The sequence below is a fragment of the Eufriesea mexicana genome, unplaced genomic scaffold (assembly GCF_001483705.2).
Source record: "Eufriesea mexicana isolate 0111107269 unplaced genomic scaffold, ASM148370v2 scaffold6382, whole genome shotgun sequence".
NCBI classification, from domain to species: Eukaryota; Metazoa; Arthropoda; class Insecta; order Hymenoptera; family Apidae; genus Eufriesea; species Eufriesea mexicana.
In genome coordinates, this window is record NW_016914265.1 from 106,698 (window position 1) to 123,787 (window position 17,090).

The 17,090-nt window shown below is 32.1% G+C and overlaps 3 protein-coding genes across 3 annotated transcripts; all 3 read right to left on the minus strand.

The window, feature by feature from the left end:
* Positions 1–340: 340 nt before the first annotated feature.
* On the minus strand, positions 341–1,645 carry LOC108552395 (nitric oxide synthase-interacting protein homolog). The gene is made up of 5 exons (XM_017906908.1): positions 1,413–1,645; positions 1,226–1,337; positions 761–1,161; positions 568–676; positions 341–499 (listed from the first exon to the last, which is right to left on the minus strand). The coding sequence occupies exons 1-5, from the start codon at positions 1,586–1,588 to the stop codon at positions 428–430; spliced, it is 870 nt and encodes a 289-aa protein (XP_017762397.1). The 5' UTR covers positions 1,589–1,645; the 3' UTR covers positions 341–427.
* Positions 1,646–2,108: 463 nt separating this feature from the next.
* On the minus strand, positions 2,109–2,853 carry LOC108552396 (protein SREK1IP1-like). The gene is made up of 2 exons (XM_017906909.1): positions 2,748–2,853; positions 2,109–2,560 (listed from the first exon to the last, which is right to left on the minus strand). Exon 2 carries the CDS (start codon positions 2,556–2,558, stop codon positions 2,109–2,111), a length of 450 nt encoding a protein of 149 aa, XP_017762398.1. The 5' UTR covers positions 2,559–2,560; positions 2,748–2,853.
* Positions 2,854–3,234: 381 nt separating this feature from the next.
* LOC108552397 (protein SREK1IP1-like) lies at positions 3,235–4,037 on the minus strand. The gene is made up of 2 exons (XM_017906910.1): positions 3,874–4,037; positions 3,235–3,686 (listed from the first exon to the last, which is right to left on the minus strand). The coding sequence occupies exon 2, from the start codon at positions 3,682–3,684 to the stop codon at positions 3,235–3,237; it is 450 nt and encodes a 149-aa protein (XP_017762399.1). The 5' UTR covers positions 3,685–3,686; positions 3,874–4,037.
* Positions 4,038–17,090: the final 13,053 nt, after the last annotated feature.

The following is a 17,090-nucleotide window of genomic DNA, read 5'->3' on the forward strand; positions in this document are numbered from 1 at the left end:
TAAGTAAAATTAAAATATTTTATATCCAATTGTATATATGGAGAATTTACTTGTTCTTAATTTTTTTTTTTTATACAAATTTCGATGTTCTTCAGTTAAGAAGGGTATGAAATTTTTTCTTATCTAATTTTCTCAAGTAAAATTAAAATATTTTATATCCAATTGTATATATGGAGAATTTACTTGTTCTTAATTTTTTTTTTTTATACAAATTTCGATGTTCTTCAGTTAAGAAGGGTATGAAATTTTTTCTTATCTAATTTTCTCAAGTAAAATTAAAATATTTTATATCCAATTGTACGTATAACAATCGTATGCTCTGTTTAGTAAGTCAGGATAATATACATTTTATTAATTCTTTCTGATAATATGTTTCATTGTAATACATTAATTCTTGTACGTATAAAAATTACAATATCTATATACTTTACGCTTGTAATACTGGTCTTTCATGTTTACCTTCTAAGCCATCGTTAACTGACGAATATCCAGTACCACCCTGAAAAGAAGTCAATAGATTATCTTATTCTATGTCTGTTATATCTTAATTTTACTATCAATAATTACCCTTTGAAGAGGTATAATATCCGCTTCTGTCAATTTTGTATTATCTAAGGGGTTAATCCAATCTTTCTTGATAATTTTTTCTACACATTCCATTGTAACTACATCACCACTAAAAAATATTACAGAATATTTGTTTATATTCTGCATCTAATAAATAATGTAATAACAAGTATTAGAAAGTGAAAGGTCATACGTTGTCTTTATGATTGCACATGGAACACTGTTGCTTAAAATATCGTGTGTAATTGGACACATATATCTAGCTTGTTTAACAATCAGAGACTTTTTATCATCAGGATCCTTTACTTCGGTAAATCTTATGTGAATAAGATCTTTTATTTTTAATGGATTACCACTAATAGGACAATAAATTCTTTTATCTGGTTTTTGTAACATAGTTTCTTTTGCCTCTGGTGTTTTAGATGGAATCCAAAAACTTGGCAACATTTTATCTTTGCCATTAACCATATTAGAAACTGAAGAAGTAGACTCTTTGATGATCGTTTGACTTCTAGAAACAATATTTTTCTCGCCCTTTAAAAACTTTTGCAATTTTTGCAATTCTTCATTAGCGCTTTTTTCATTAGACTGTTCCTAAAAAAATTATAAAAATTCGATAATATATCGGATAACATGTCTTTCTTAGGTTTTTATTTACTTCTTCTTGTTGTTTTTGTTTCTCATATTCCTTCAACTTCCTTGCATATTCTTTCTTTTTTGTTAAAACATATTCCAATATAGCTTCTTTGTCAAACAAATAGCCATCCTTTCTGTAAATATAAAATTGACTGTATAATATAAGAATAACTAAAACTAAAATTAAAGTTCTAATATAATATACAAACGTTATGACAGGATTTCTACATGGTTGTAATGTCAAACAGCAACAGTCAAAATCTTTTACAGAATCTTTCCCAACTCTTTGCGTATTTGTGCCATAACCTGAGGCTGCTGCGTCCTTTTTTTTCTCGTGATAAGTATAAACAGCACCAGCTGTGCAATTTCTCGCATGTCGTGTCATGCTTTGTTTACTGACCAGTCTCTTCTAACCTAAAATTACTGTATTACTGTCCGGATCTCTGTGCTTGCGCAATAATATATTTACTAGCGCCACTAACCTTCCTTTTTTACCAACTTTTTGAATATGCATTTAAATCTATATACAATTGGAATATAACACTTTAATTTTATTTATTTATTTTATAAAAGTACAGTTTTCACCAAGGAAATTGTATACAATTTATTATTTTACAAATATAATTTACCATGATATTTATTCAATATATTTAATTTAAATTTATATCCAAACTAATTTCCATTCATAATTGCTATAGTTTGTTACTTTTATAAAATCCACAACAATACAATAGAATAATTATATTAATTTTTCCTATTTCTATACAAACAATATTCAATTCATATAAATGTAGTTTTTATAAGTTTATTTACAAATCATTTAATTTTACTTATGTACAACGTACTAGTAGTTTGAGCAAAATATTTACAATTCGAGAATCATCTAGTAGTTAGATGAAGAAAAATTATCTTTTTTTATCATTGCAATTACTATCTGATGAATTGTCTTTTTTATATTTCTTACGTTTTTTGTGTTTTGACTTTTTCTTTTTCTTTTTATGTTTATGTTTCTTGTCTTCATCACTGGAGGCTTCTGTTTCTGATTCAATATCACTTTCAGACCTCTTGCGTTTCTTAGATTTCTTTTTAGTCTTCTTATCCTTATGTTTTTTCTTAGCTTCTTGGAGTTTCTTTTTTAATTCCTTTTCACGTAATTCAGTCAGTGGAGTAACATAATTTTCATCGCTATCAGAGCTAGTACTGCTAACATCTAAAACAATTTCTTTGTTTGGGTCAACTTTGATAAAATTACGACATTGATATGTAAGGTGTCCAGCATATCCACATTTTTTGCATGCTGGTCGTACATGTTCTTTATTTTGTGGGATTAATCTAGAAAGAAATTCTGGATCCATATCTATGAAAACAAATATAAAATTATATTAATGTTGATCTTCTAGAATTGACAGAATTTTTATACATAAATCTAATTAAAATAGAAAAATAGTTAGTTGTTTTGTAAATAAATATCAAATATTAGCTTAGTATTTGATGTTTACTGTTTTCAAAGAAGTTTAGTACTAACCTGTACTACCAATACTAACCTCTAATTTATAGAATTATCCACAGTTAAAGAGCTTTCAGTCGTTTTATTGCTTTTTAACAACTTGCTATATATAAAACTTTACATTTCTTACATGGTAATATAAAATTGATTGCAAACTATTAGGAGTTGATGTTAACCCTTAAAGTTTTGTATTTCAGTTTTCACCAAGGAAATTGTATACAATTTATTATTTTACAAATATAATTTACCATGATATTTATTCAATATATTTAATTTAAATTTATATCCAAACTAATTTCCATTCATAATTGCTATAGTTTGTTACTTTTATAAAATCCACAACAATACAATAGAATAATTATATTAATTTTTCCTATTTCTATACAAACAATATTCAATTCATATAAATGTAGTTTTTATAAGTTTATTTACAAATCATTTAATTTTACTTATGTACAACGTACTAGTAGTTTGAGCAAAATATTTACAATTCGAGAATCATCTAGTAGTTAGATGAAGAAAAATTATCTTTTTTTATCATTGCAATTACTATCTGATGAATTGTCTTTTTTATATTTCTTACGTTTTTTGTGTTTTGACTTTTTCTTTTTCTTTTTATGTTTATGTTTCTTGTCTTCATCACTGGAGGCTTCTGTTTCTGATTCAATATCACTTTCAGACCTCTTGCGTTTCTTAGATTTCTTTTTAGTCTTCTTATCCTTATGTTTTTTCTTAGCTTCTTGGAGTTTCTTTTTTAATTCCTTTTCACGTAATTCAGTCAGTGGAGTAACATAATTTTCATCGCTATCAGAGCTAGTACTGCTAACATCTAAAACAATTTCTTTGTTTGGGTCAACTTTGATAAAATTACGACATTGATATGTAAGGTGTCCAGCATATCCACATTTTTTGCATGCTGGTCGTACATGTTCTTTATTTTGTGGGATTAATCTAGAAAGAAATTCTGGATCCATATCTATGAAAACAAATATAAAATTATATTAATGTTGATCTTCTAGAATTGACAGAATTTTTATACATAAATCTAATTAAAATAGAAAAATAGTTAGTTGTTTTGTAAATAAATATCAAATATTAGCTTAGTATTTGATGTTTACTGTTTTCAAAGAAGTTTAGTACTAACCTGTACTACCAATACTAACCTCTAATTTATAGAATTATCCACAGTTAAAGAGCTTTCAGTCGTTTTATTGCTTTTTAACAACTTGCTATATATAAAACTTTACATTTCTTACATGGTAATATAAAATTGATTGCAAACTATTAGGAGTTGATGTTAACCCTTAAAGTTTTGTATTTCGATGTTCGCGCCATCTATAAGACGCATTGTTTCATTACGTCCTGGCGGAATATTCAAATATGCTGTAAGAGAGAAGCATAAACATTCCATTTTAAATAGCAATAATTACTTTACTCGATTTATGTAGCATAATAAAAGTAGATTCACTAGGACAATAATAAGAGCCATTAAATACTTTCTAAAATGAATTTGAAAATTGTAGCGTATCGGATTTAAACATATATACGTTCTAATTTTCATACATTCACCACACAAAGATTAATATAAAATTCTACTTTCATATTTCAACTTCTAATATTACATCTATAAAGGTATTTTAGAATAAAAGAATGAACAGACTATAAGTGTCTTTATTATCTACAATCACCTACCGCAGAGTTGTGTCAGGCTATACAAAAAGAAATTCTTTTATTATAAAATCTACATTTACATAATTCATGGTAAAATACATTTTAGGATAAACGTGGGATGTGTTGAATGACTAATATCTTGCTTGTAAGCGTAACAAAGTTTATTCAAATACTACTATAATAAAAATAACAAAAATGTAAACAATAGCAGCTTAGGTATCGCGTAAAATATACAAGATTCTACCCAAATAAATTACAAAGGAAAACGAAGTAGTCTTTTTGGTGGTTCGCGAAAATCTGTTAAATTTTTATCGCGTTTCCACGATCACTCGAAAAACAAAACTTCTTGTTTTCTCCCGTAGTATTTCGAAAAGAAAAGTTGTCTTCAAGCAGTGATTTACTCGTGAGTCCAAAATAATGGCGTAGGTACTCTATAATATTTATGAAACGAGTCGACGATTTTTATACTTTTTGCTTTTTAATAATGTCCGAGATGACGTCGTAGTCGACGCTTGCGAAAAATACATCAATGCGAAATACATTCAGTACAAAATAAACATATTTATGATATATATATTAACCGTTGCGCCGCGAGTCTACATTTTGTAAGTTATTTCAAAACAACAAATAACGAATTTTAAACTAATACGTATACAGAATGGTCAAGTTGCAATTGAACGATACAGACAATAGGATTGAAAATAAAGTGTTAATTGAAATTTTTACGAATGATTATAGTCACTTTTGGTATAGAGCGAGCGCTCGTAGCTGAATGACTATGGTCATGTTTGATAATACAGAATGAGTGCTCGTCGTTGAGTGACTATAGTTGCTCTTAGTAACAAAAGGGTTAATATACTACATTAAGAAATCTCGCATTGCTTTAGATTATAATTATATACGTTATACTCGTGACACTCAACTACGCAACTAAACTAACACAATACACTGATCCTTGCTACGCTACGTTTCTCGATCTATCTATGTCTCTTAATCGATGGTTAAATAATTTGGTATGCTTCGTCATGCAGACGATATAATGGACATTTATTCAGACACAACATCGATTTTACTTGTTTTTCTTTTTTTCCATTTTCTTCATTTTTTTCTTTTGGTTAATTCGATTACTTATCAATTTATAATAGAGTAATGTTAATACGAGTATCGTAAACGAAGTGTAGCCTATACAGAAGGTTCTATATGGACACAAATTTCGTTTCTAACACTTCGATCATGATTGATACGAAGAAAAAGAGAAACTTTATTGTGAGTTTATGGTCCTCAGAGTTTCAAGCATAGTGGCTTTCGACAATCTCGTTCGAAAAGTCACAACTTTACCCAGACAGTCATTGCACAGGTCAGTAGGAAGAATAATTGCAATTTCGCAAGATTTTGTTACATCTCTGAAATCGAATTAACGTCGGGACGTCTTTCTTTTTCTTTCTTTTAATTTGCCAATTATTGGTAATACGAATGTTCTAATATAATTACGTTAAACTCTAACCATATTAAATTGCAGTCTTCGTTTTTTCGCACTGACTACCTGAGTATTATGAAATCACTAGCTTTGTAAATTTTTCTTTGAGGTGTCAAGTACTTATGTTATATTTATATATATTTATAGATAGAAATGTTATAAATTCATATACGTATAAACGCACTATGCTGTACGTGCAAACAATTCGAAACATTCACGACGTAAACGTTATTACAAAAGCTCGCAGTAATAAAAAGTAGTAGTCAATCAATAAGATAATCGTAGAAATACATGATGTGCAACGCCGATATGCCGTGGTACCTTAATTAACAATTTATTCTTAATGCTTCTTTTCCAAATTACTTTTATATTTTAATTTTTTTTTAATATTCCTTATCATTTAAAGAGAGGGACTTTAAAATGTTTGGAAACGAAGCAAACGGAGGTCTTGGTAAAAAGTTCGGTATTAGGTAATTACTCCAATTACAATACCTGCAATGTATATACGATTTGGTGCTTATATACCGTAATATTAGCTCTTGGTAAATGCAAAACATACAAAATAATGTGATATTTCTTCGTAGTAAATGAGTAATAAAATATAGAGTTGCGAATACAAAATTAATAATCTTAAACAATGCTAAGCTATTCATGCAATGATCTACTCGAGTATCCAAATCTTCAAAGTAATCGTATCTCCTGAAAATAGAAGCAGTGATATCGACACAAAATATATTATTCTCACACGAGAAACAGAAATTTGTCAATTTCGTCGAGTTAATATCAATTAATCACATGGTAATTAGAAAATATTGGGAATATTATCTTCGCTGTCTACAACGTCGGTATACTGCTTCCTATTTTGCAAACTACACTATGTTCTACTTACACCTACCTCTAAGCTACTCAAAAAAACAATATTTGAGTCGAAATGTAGTTAACAGTATTTATATCCGCCGGTATATGCGTAGTACCATACAATTATACAATCGCAGTGGCATTTGCTATATTACATACCACAGGTTTTTGGAGATGATTCAAGGGATAGGTAACTTCTGCTTGGTACAAAATCCTTCTCCAAGAAAGCAACGTGATTGCTTCTAATTCGCATAGACAGTTAGCAAGCCTTTTTTGGAGAGTACTACTTAGGCTATCAAGCGGCCGTTGTTGCAATCAATTAGTCAATTAGTCAATTAGTGAGTTAGTACCATGTCTGAACTTAAGCTATGGAAAGTTTCATCTATCTAATCACTTGCACTTGGAAATAGTTCTTTGTTGAGTCTAATATTGTAACAGCTCGTTGTCATAGGTTCCATCATTCATGCTTCTTTTCATAAAGTAACTATACTTGAAGAATTTCTTGCAAAGAAAGATGTTATAGTTCTCATCAATTTATCTTATTCATTAGATTGGCATCTTCTAGCTATTTCTATTTCTCAAGTTGAAATCTCTTTGTCAGTCAAGATTCCATCAAAGACATCTAGATCAAGGATTCTCGACTGAGGATAGTGAGTTGAACCAAGTTGTATAAAATTTTGAAATTATGTACAGAGGAGTAGGTTAAAATGAATATACACCTACACAGAAGTATGCGACTCGATCACGTATAAGTTGGTTGGTACGCGAGGGAAGAAGGTTAAGAACCGTTGATCTAGACCAATGTGTCAAGCGAGTTAAACAGTATTTAGGCAACTGACTTCTACATAGGAATTTAGAAACTCTGCGTCTCTGTTACTCGGTGCATAGACTTAGGATACCATGTTGAAAGCTCGGAAGTGATAAAGCTGTTTTCTCGAAGGCTGAATCTTCGATTAACCTAGCTCCTAAAGCTCCGTAGACGCATCGTGTAGGATGATAAACTATGAAATCCATGTGTAACAATCTCAAATATCTTTTCTCGCAATAAACCCATCACTTACCCTGCGAATACGCGTGTATTGTATAACATTTGTACAAGTTGCTGTTGCGCGGACACATCCTCATGCGCGGATACATGTTATTACAAAATAAGAAGTTGCTTCTCCAAAAATATACCTTTGGACGGACACTGCATAAATTGTAGGTGCGTTTCAGACTAAAATGCAATTATGCTCAAACATAGAATCTCGGAGATATGCTTATAACTTTGTTTTTTTTTTTTATCCTTTTCCAATTTTTTTTTACGACAAGCGTTACGAATACGCATGCAGTGCCTGTCGATTTTTCCTCTACGTGTTAATATTCGATATTAACGACTGCTGTTAGTTTTGCGCCTACTTGCATTTCTGGATGCTCGCATACTCGCATACAATTCATACGTGTAGAAAGACCACAAGTATACACGTTATGTACGTGGTTAATATGATATCTTAATTTCCTTATCCTACGGTGAACAGTTGTTAAATGCAGGGTTATCGGTGCAAGTATAACATTGTTGAACGATATAGGGTGTAATGTTAATCACGTCTGTGAATAAGTACGAATGAGGGTAGAAATGATGGATCGTTAGAGAGTGAGTGTCGTCACTATGGTGACGTGAAAAACATAAGGCAAATAGGTAAAATATGGAATTATTTTCTGACAACAAGAGATATAACGAATAGTTGATAAGTTATCTGGTATTTGAAATTAGAAAATTAGAAATTACCGAAACAGTTCGAATTTCAAATTGTTTCTTAATGCTACTTAAAGGATGGTTAATGTGACATCGTATCTTGTATTATTCAAGTGAAATATATATATTATAGTTCATGTAATTCCTCATTTTAGGCGAGATATATCCTATATATACGCACATTTATGAATTCGTTAAAGAGTTATACCGCTAGAATTTTTCCTTCGATAGAACAGAAGTTTTCACGACCGTCACGTGTCTCAATATCGAGATGATTGGTTACCATTTTACTTGTCCAATTTCACCAATGTTAGCTACTCTATCATTAAGCATGGAAATCTATCTTATTCGTGTAACGGAGTCAACAGTCATTTCAATTTGTTAACTCTGTGACTTCGCTTAATGGCTAAATGTACAGAGGGTTTCAGTAATCGTGTCATAACCTAGTACTCCAGGTGATTTATCGCAAAGAGATAAATAGAAAAAGCAGAACAGGGTTACATTTTGAAAGTCTGTCTAGACAACAGATCAGATTCGTCTATTATCGAACAGCGTATATCGACATTGAGAGCAAAAGAGACTAATAGCATAGATTCATAGTAAGATAATAACAATGACAAAGAACAGATAGCTCTACTCGTGATACTTATGTCATGTTGTGTCAATGTTAATGGGAATAGAACAGAGATTTATTAACTTGAAACTTACAGCTAGTACACGTGTATCATCTATCACTGATAAATCTCAAAATTTGTCTTGAGACAAAACCTTTGATGTGGAAAAATTTTATATTTCACTTTCATGAATTATTTTTATAACGAGAAATCTCTATCTCTCAGTTGGATAGACACAGACTTTGTTTAGATACGTTAACTCAAAGTTTATAATTAGTCCACCTGTATTTGGAAGATATTAGAAGGAATCAAAGAAAAGCAAAGATTCGTAGACTCGAAATTTACAATGACTATACGTGGATCTGACAGATCTTCAAAATCGTTCTTCTCAAGAATGAACTATCGGATTTAAAGATTTCAGACTGTACTTCTTAGATTTATCCTAATTCAAGGAATCACCTCCAAATTGTGTAAAAATAGATATTTATCAATTCGAAATTTACATTTATACTTTCTAATTTATAATTATACGAGGATTTACTGCCATCTGACAAACCTTCAACAGCATTTTTCTCAAAGAACGAAGCTTTAAATCTGAAGATTTCATACTGTTTCTTCGTCTTATCTTATCTTTACACGAAGAATAACCATGCATCAGATAAATAAAAACAGCGATAACTTAATTCGAAACTCACATGCAAAGAGTTTATTATCTGGTTTTGATTTATGTTTGCGACAAATTCGAAGCTGTACCAGGATTATCTAGCCCAGTTGTGCCACGATCACCGAGACACCGCATACATCGTCAGATAAAAGTCTCTTGCTTCCGCAGTTTCAATTTTCGATATTCTCTTTTCGACTCCGCACGAGAAAACTGGTAAAACCGGACAACAGACGGGCTAACATCGAATCTCACGGGACGAGTTGATGCAACGACGGTCGCGGAATAAAAAAAGTGTATAATAAAAAAGTAGCCGGGAAAAGTAGTTACAACAAACTTTTTCCTGGTCCCATTTCTCAAACATTATCATCATCGGCGTTCCTTATCCCCAATTTACTTTGGATTCTCGACGTACGATTTAGATGGCGAACGCTTCCGATGAAGTTGCCCTATAGCCAAGGTTTTGTACTCGTGGTCGAACGATCCGATTTTGCAGAACTTTCAGCAAAGTTTCCTTCGCGTTGGTCGTTTCGACGTCAGTTTTCAATTTTGCACAGAATCCCGCGGAAACGTATTAAGATTTCACCTTGAACCTCTGACTATTATGTCGAGGAAGTCTTGGTTTAATCGTTTAATGAAAATCATCGATCAAGTTACGGGAATGATGAGAATGAAAAAATTACCTTAAATGTGGTGTTCAGAGGTACGAAGTTGTTTAATTTCTTTTGTAACTAAAGGAAGCTTTGAGTAGGATGAATAAAAATGAATAGAAATTTTTTTTAGAATTGTTAATTGCGTTAATTGTTCGTGTAACTTATTCGGTGAAAAGAAGCTGGTTAGACATGAGTAAATAGAGTGGTGATTATAATTGTTCGAATAAAAATGGAATTTGTTATTTATGTATACTTATCGAGTGTTATAAATAGTTACGAGTTTCGATTTTTAATAGAATGTAAATTAAGTTTGTTTCATAAAAGTTTCGTGTAATATAATCAACAAATATCGTTGCATAAAGTACCATAGAAAATTCCTAGTAAAATGGAGGGTTTAATCTTGTAACTTTTGAGATTCATAATCGTGGTTAATCATGTTACCTCAAATTATTTAAAGAATGCAGCTATTTAATTTTATAGACAGAATCTACCTCATTTGTGCTTTATTTTATCTACTTTTTTATTTTATTTTTTATGTTAACTATTATTCCAATTTTTTTTTCGTAATAAATACATCTTTCATTAGAAACAAATGCTTTCAAAAATCTAAGTATTTCGTGTATATAATAAAATTCAGAATTCGTGCATAAAACGCTAATTTGGTCCACAACGTGTTACTCGGTAGTAGGATACAAACTGTACATTATATTTGACATTAAATTCTCAATTTAAAAATTTTAATATCGACACATACAGAAATGATTCGTAGTATATAGTTTCTATGTTTTTATTATACAAAATATGAACGCTAGATTAGGTATTGGCAAAAGCATTGATAATTATTCGATAATATCAAATGTAATCGAACAATATTGTAGTATTATAATTAATAAATGTTGTTTCCTTATAAAATAGGAAAAGATTTGATTTTTCGGGATTATGCAAAATTGAAAACTGTGACACGCGCTTACGCTTCGTTACCGAACAATCATACCTAAAAGTGTGATCACAATTTGACAGAAGGCATGTAACATACAATATATTATAGATACAGTCAAGAAGGTACGTTACTGCTGTATTATCAGTTAATAAATAGAATTACGAGACGAACTATATATGAGCTATATATACAACGAATGCTTTTCATTTTATAAATTTTGCAATACGCTCTGAGCGAACAGAGTAAAAGTACACTTAATATTCTTAGAGTATTTGGTGTACCGATACGAGGAAAATATTAATTCCTCTTTTCGATTTTTCCTTACTGCCACGATAAATTTCTCATTTTATCAAAAATAAAGAAATTCTTAGATACAACAAAATAACGAATACTAATATTACATATTAAAATAAATTTGGGTGTTAATGAACTTCAAAAGTAACAGGTTTGAAGTAATTTCGGAATTACAATATTTAATTTGCAATATTTTTATAGGGATTTTATGTTTTAATATCTTTATTAAAATTATATTATATAGGAAAAGATCCGAGGATACAAAATTCTTTTACATAATATTTCTTTCTTCACAAAAGTTAATATTTTGTTATTTTGTATTTGTTTACTGACTTTCATTATATTAAAAACAGGGTAATAAAGTAATTTCATATAATGAAGCAAATACGATAAAATGAGAAATTTTTCGGAAGAAGAATAAGATATCTATATTTAAACACGAATATTTTCTTCTTATAACCAGAATCGAGATATATTTAAGCTAACTATCATACGAACGAGTAACATGTAAATTTTTGTCCTTTAGATAATATTGAAATCGCGTAATATAGCATAAATTTTGTCAATACCATTAAACATTATCTTGTTTCCCATCCCAAACGTGCCATTAATCTAATTAAATATGATATTAAACTTCAGTCATCGTTTCCATTCTCGAATAACAATTTTTCATCGTTATACTTCGATATTTGCTTCCCGCGCTGTTTCACTCTTATGCTAACATATCACCCCTAATAAAATTCTCATAACACACCCCTCCGGAGTTCAATTTCTGTCCGATCCAATTTTTCCCTCTTTTTCTTTCAAAAAAGAAAAAAAAAGAAATATTCTCCCCAACAGTCTTTATCGTGAGACCCCCTTCGCCTTCGAGGCGAGTACAAAGTTCGATAAGGTTCTACGTTACTTGTTCGATTAATCTCTACAGCCACTTCACACGCGGCCTAACTGGCGAAGAAAGAACGAAGTTCGCCACGCGAACGTTCGCCTGTGGAATACGATTTCGTGGCTGATGTCAGTCGTTACATTTTCGTCGGGGAGAAAATCGTAGATTAGACGTTCTACTGGCTGTCTAGAAACTGCGTCGGGCTTTTATAGTTGTGTTCCGCCCCTGGTAGCAACGCGGTAAAATACTTTTAACACTAACGCAGCACACATGGCCGTTTTACTTTCTGTTTGTGCAATAAATAGACGCTCAACGTTTACACGGTGCACGTTAATCCGTTTGTAAATGGTAAATGGTAAAATATAGAAGTTTCATTGTATGTACACGCACGAATCGGGTTAAAACGCGGAGAATTGAACGGAATGGAGGGAAAGCAATATATTTGTGAGAATCGATAGGAAATTTCTACGAATATTACTACCCGTTAATTAGAAATGAAACCGTTCGACGAGATTGGGAGGAAAGTTCCTAGGTAATTGTATGTACACGATAAATATCAATTAAACGAACGTTGCTGGGGGTACAGAGGAGCTACTTACTTGATAAAAGAACTTTCGAGCTAAATTAACTCGTAGACTTGGAAGTTTTGAACTGTTGGATCTTCGCAACGCGAGAAAAACTTTTCTTCGATTAGCTTCGAGCGTTAAATATTGCAAGATCGTGTAACTCGAACAATTAGTTGCAAGAATTTCGTAATTAAATTCTTCCCTATTGTTAGATTAAGCGGTGCAGGTTTATATTTGAACGAAAAGTGCTGTAAACCGATTGAGTTTGTCTGCTCGTCAGGTCTGATTTTGCGTTCCTCCTATGTAGATCGAGAAAAGAGATCTCTATCTTGCGATCGTACATATTTTCTTTGACTCTTTTTACACTGATCTTTAAAATCATTATCGACGTAAAATCCTTTTCTTTTTAATATAAATGCGTGTCATTTCAAAAAGAATATTTGTTCATTTACTTAACAATTTTGTACTTTTATCGTGAATCGTGTACAATTAAATTTGTTTCAACTGAAAGAGTTTCACGGGTAAGAGATATTTATCTTGTTATTGGATTAGGTCTTTACTGATTATTTTGTAAACTTGAGTCTTGCATTTTTACGTATTCATTGCAGGAAAATTGATCAGTGTAATGTTATTTCAAGATTTTGCGATTATAGTAGAATTTCTGATTTTAATTCTCAGTAGTATATTTATTAATATATTTTATAGTGATGAGTTTCTTGAAACATCGAAACCACAAAACTCCAGAAACCTGAGACAGTTGGAAAAATTATAGGATTCGAAACTTTGAATTTTTTTCATACTCGAAGTTCCCAAAAACGAATAAAGAAGAAAATTATAAAATCGATAAATAAGGTATCAGTAAATCCCTGAAATATTTTTCAGTACATTCTATACCATAGTCGATGAACTAGAAATAGATTTGGTCTGAAAGGAGTTCGAATCTTCTCTTATATTTTATCATATTTCTGTTTGCGAATTAAAATTGTGTTATCTTACAAAACAAAATCAAACCTTCAAATTTCGAGAGTTCCGAATCCGACTTTTAAATTTAAAGTATAGATTCTAGCCTATTGTTGATATTCTCACTTCATATTATCCGTATAAGAATGAATAATTTTTAATGGACTATCCTTATAAAAGTAAAATCTATACTACAAAAATAAAAATACGAATAATATCGCTTTCCCATTCCACGACCCGTCGCGAAAATTGATTTCACTTGCAACGGTTTAACTCCTATTACGTGACAGAAATGGCATAAAAATACGAAGAAATACGAGCCCTTTACACCCTCCTCCGAAGGGGCTGTAGCAGTCTTTACCTTCCGAACAACTTAGCACGGGAAGTTAACCATAATTTCAGAATAACGTTCCGAAGAACATCTCTTGCACGGTTCTTAAATCACGCAACGGGTTAAATTTTAAAATATATCAACGTAAATTACCGGTGTAGCATGGGAATATTACATGATCAACCACTTCTACTGTGACTCCATTCGTGCGGTTAAGATGTTATCAAGAAACCTCGTAGTTTAGATCTTTGCTCATGATACCTATCCTAGGTACTCTAGAACCTCTCGTCTAAGATAATGTAGCGTGTACCGAGATAACCCTTTTCCCAAGGAGAAGACAAATCGCTGATCACAGTGAATTTCCGATATTTCATGGACACTGCTCGATTTCGTGAACGTAGAAATTGCGATGTAGAAAAGTGAAAGTTTCCACAATTAGGCAAAGGATCGGGTCTAAAGGGTGTCAAAAAGCGTCTGTCATTTTCTTGCAACCGTTGTTCCCGATCTATATCCTTCGTGTCAATGGATCGTATTATTTCCGAAAGCGGAATATGATTATGCTGGAAGCAACGTAATCTCTCGGAGAGTAATGAAACTTTTATATCTGAATCATGGAAAAGTTTCTCAGCGCTGAATCCGCTGAATCTCAATTTCTCAGCGCAGGCGTTCCAAGATGGAAACAAGTGACGCTAACGGAATACAGAATGGCTGTTGTAAGATAAAGAATAGAAATTCCACCGTGTACAACGGCGTACGAAATTAAACGACCGTGTCTCGTGTATCGATATAGAGCATCTTCTTCGCGAACGAATTGGTTCAGGGTTCAGGACGAGAGTAAGGGCGAACATTTTCCCGGATATGTAAGATCAGACGGCTCTTGGAAGAGTATAGCTGGAAGAATATAGACGGAAGGTGGAAAGACTTTCTTAGACAACGACGACAGGATTAAATTTCCAATGGACGGCGATTGCCTGTTTCGAGTATCAATCGTAATCTCTTATATCCCTTCGATGCTCGTGTCAGACGCCGCGCACTTCCGGTACGCTTTGGCCCGACTTCTGTTGACGATTGGACAACATTTATATTGTGTCGAAAGTAGATTAAATCATACGAAGACCTGTGCTAGTGCCAAAAACAGCGAGAGTGGTATTATTTTGCTGTTGAAGCTTCCTGTGGAAGTACAGGAAGCTTACTCTTTGTAAAAGCGTGGTATTCATCGTTCGATTATGCAAGGTGTGGTCGTCATTTTACTTGCATCTCTGATTTTAAGAAAACTGATTTCAAATAAGAGGTCGATAATAGATGTAAGCATGTATGTAGGAATTCTAGGGTTTGAGAGCGAATGCAAAGGAACACTTGGGCCTACCTAGTTGATGATGGGCAATAAACAGTAGCCTAGCCCTTCAGGCCGAATGTTTAGAATGACGTTTGCAGGACACGTGGAAGGACGAGTGACCGCGTGCAAGGATTGGATGAACGGGATATTTATGACTGTATCGAATGCAAGTGAAGAGCGAAAAGCGCCTGAGTGTTTAGGGTACGTGACCCACTGAGAGCGAGGCTATGAGAAATGCGTGATTGAGAAGGAGAGCAGGAGTATGAAAGAAGACAGAGTGCAAGGTTTAAACGAGAGTGCAAGAACTGTCATAAACAGTCCTTTACGGAGTTTGAAGAAGAGTCGATGTGAGAGTGTTAGTTGCGTGATCATAGTTCAGTTATTAGTCTAGTCTTTTAGTTTGTACTTTATTCCTAAATCCCTTTTAGCTCGCAATAAATAATATATTGGAATAAACCAACATCTTCTATTCCTTATATTTGCCAATCAAAAGTATCCCTATATGTATGGGATAAATTTTTCTATATCTTATTAACGTATTAATTCTTTCTAGAGAAGAGTTCTTTTCGTTTTCCTTTTATCAATGTTATTTATGCTTCTGGTATTTATAAGCGTTCGATAACTTTAGGTTTTAATTTATCCATACCTTTAGTATCTTCAAACTGTAGATTTTTGACTTTATGAAATTTCGTAAGAAACATAATTAATGATCGTGCAAAATTAATTTTCTAGGAGAATTGGGTCACAAATGAGGAAATTTTAAGATATATTATCGATTTGTTCTTGCTTGGCGAGTTATTTTACGCGTGATTAGACCACAGCGACCACACCTTGTAAATACCGTGCAAATGAATATGAAACAGACGTAGGCACAATTGTTATACCAAAGCAACGAAACGAATAACCATCGTTGGAATATAACAGGTGCTCGAGAATCATTCGATGAAAATCGTAATACGACATTTGAACATTGCCAGAGGTACATTGTTCAAATAGGCACAGTAAAACCCTTGTTATCCGAATTTCCAGTGTCTGAACATTTAGTTATCAGTTTACCATTGAAACGGAAACATAAGCTGTTCATTGCGGCATGTGCGTATGTAAATTGGTCTGAGCTTAATGTGCAGATGGAATAGAGTGGTTTCGCTTAATTAATTTCGGCCTGTAATTAGCGGAATTAAATACGAAACTAATTGTTAACATTAAAATAGAGGTTGAAGAATTTGGAATTAGAGATTCGTTACAAATAAATCTTCAAGTAAATCCGAAAGCAAATCTACAATTTCTTTGTATTATTCTTTACTCGACTTTTTGATCTCTGTTATTTTTCGTATAGTATAGTGTATGGGCATCTGAAAACTCTTTCTTTACTTTTACCGAGTATTTTGGTAAATTCCAGAC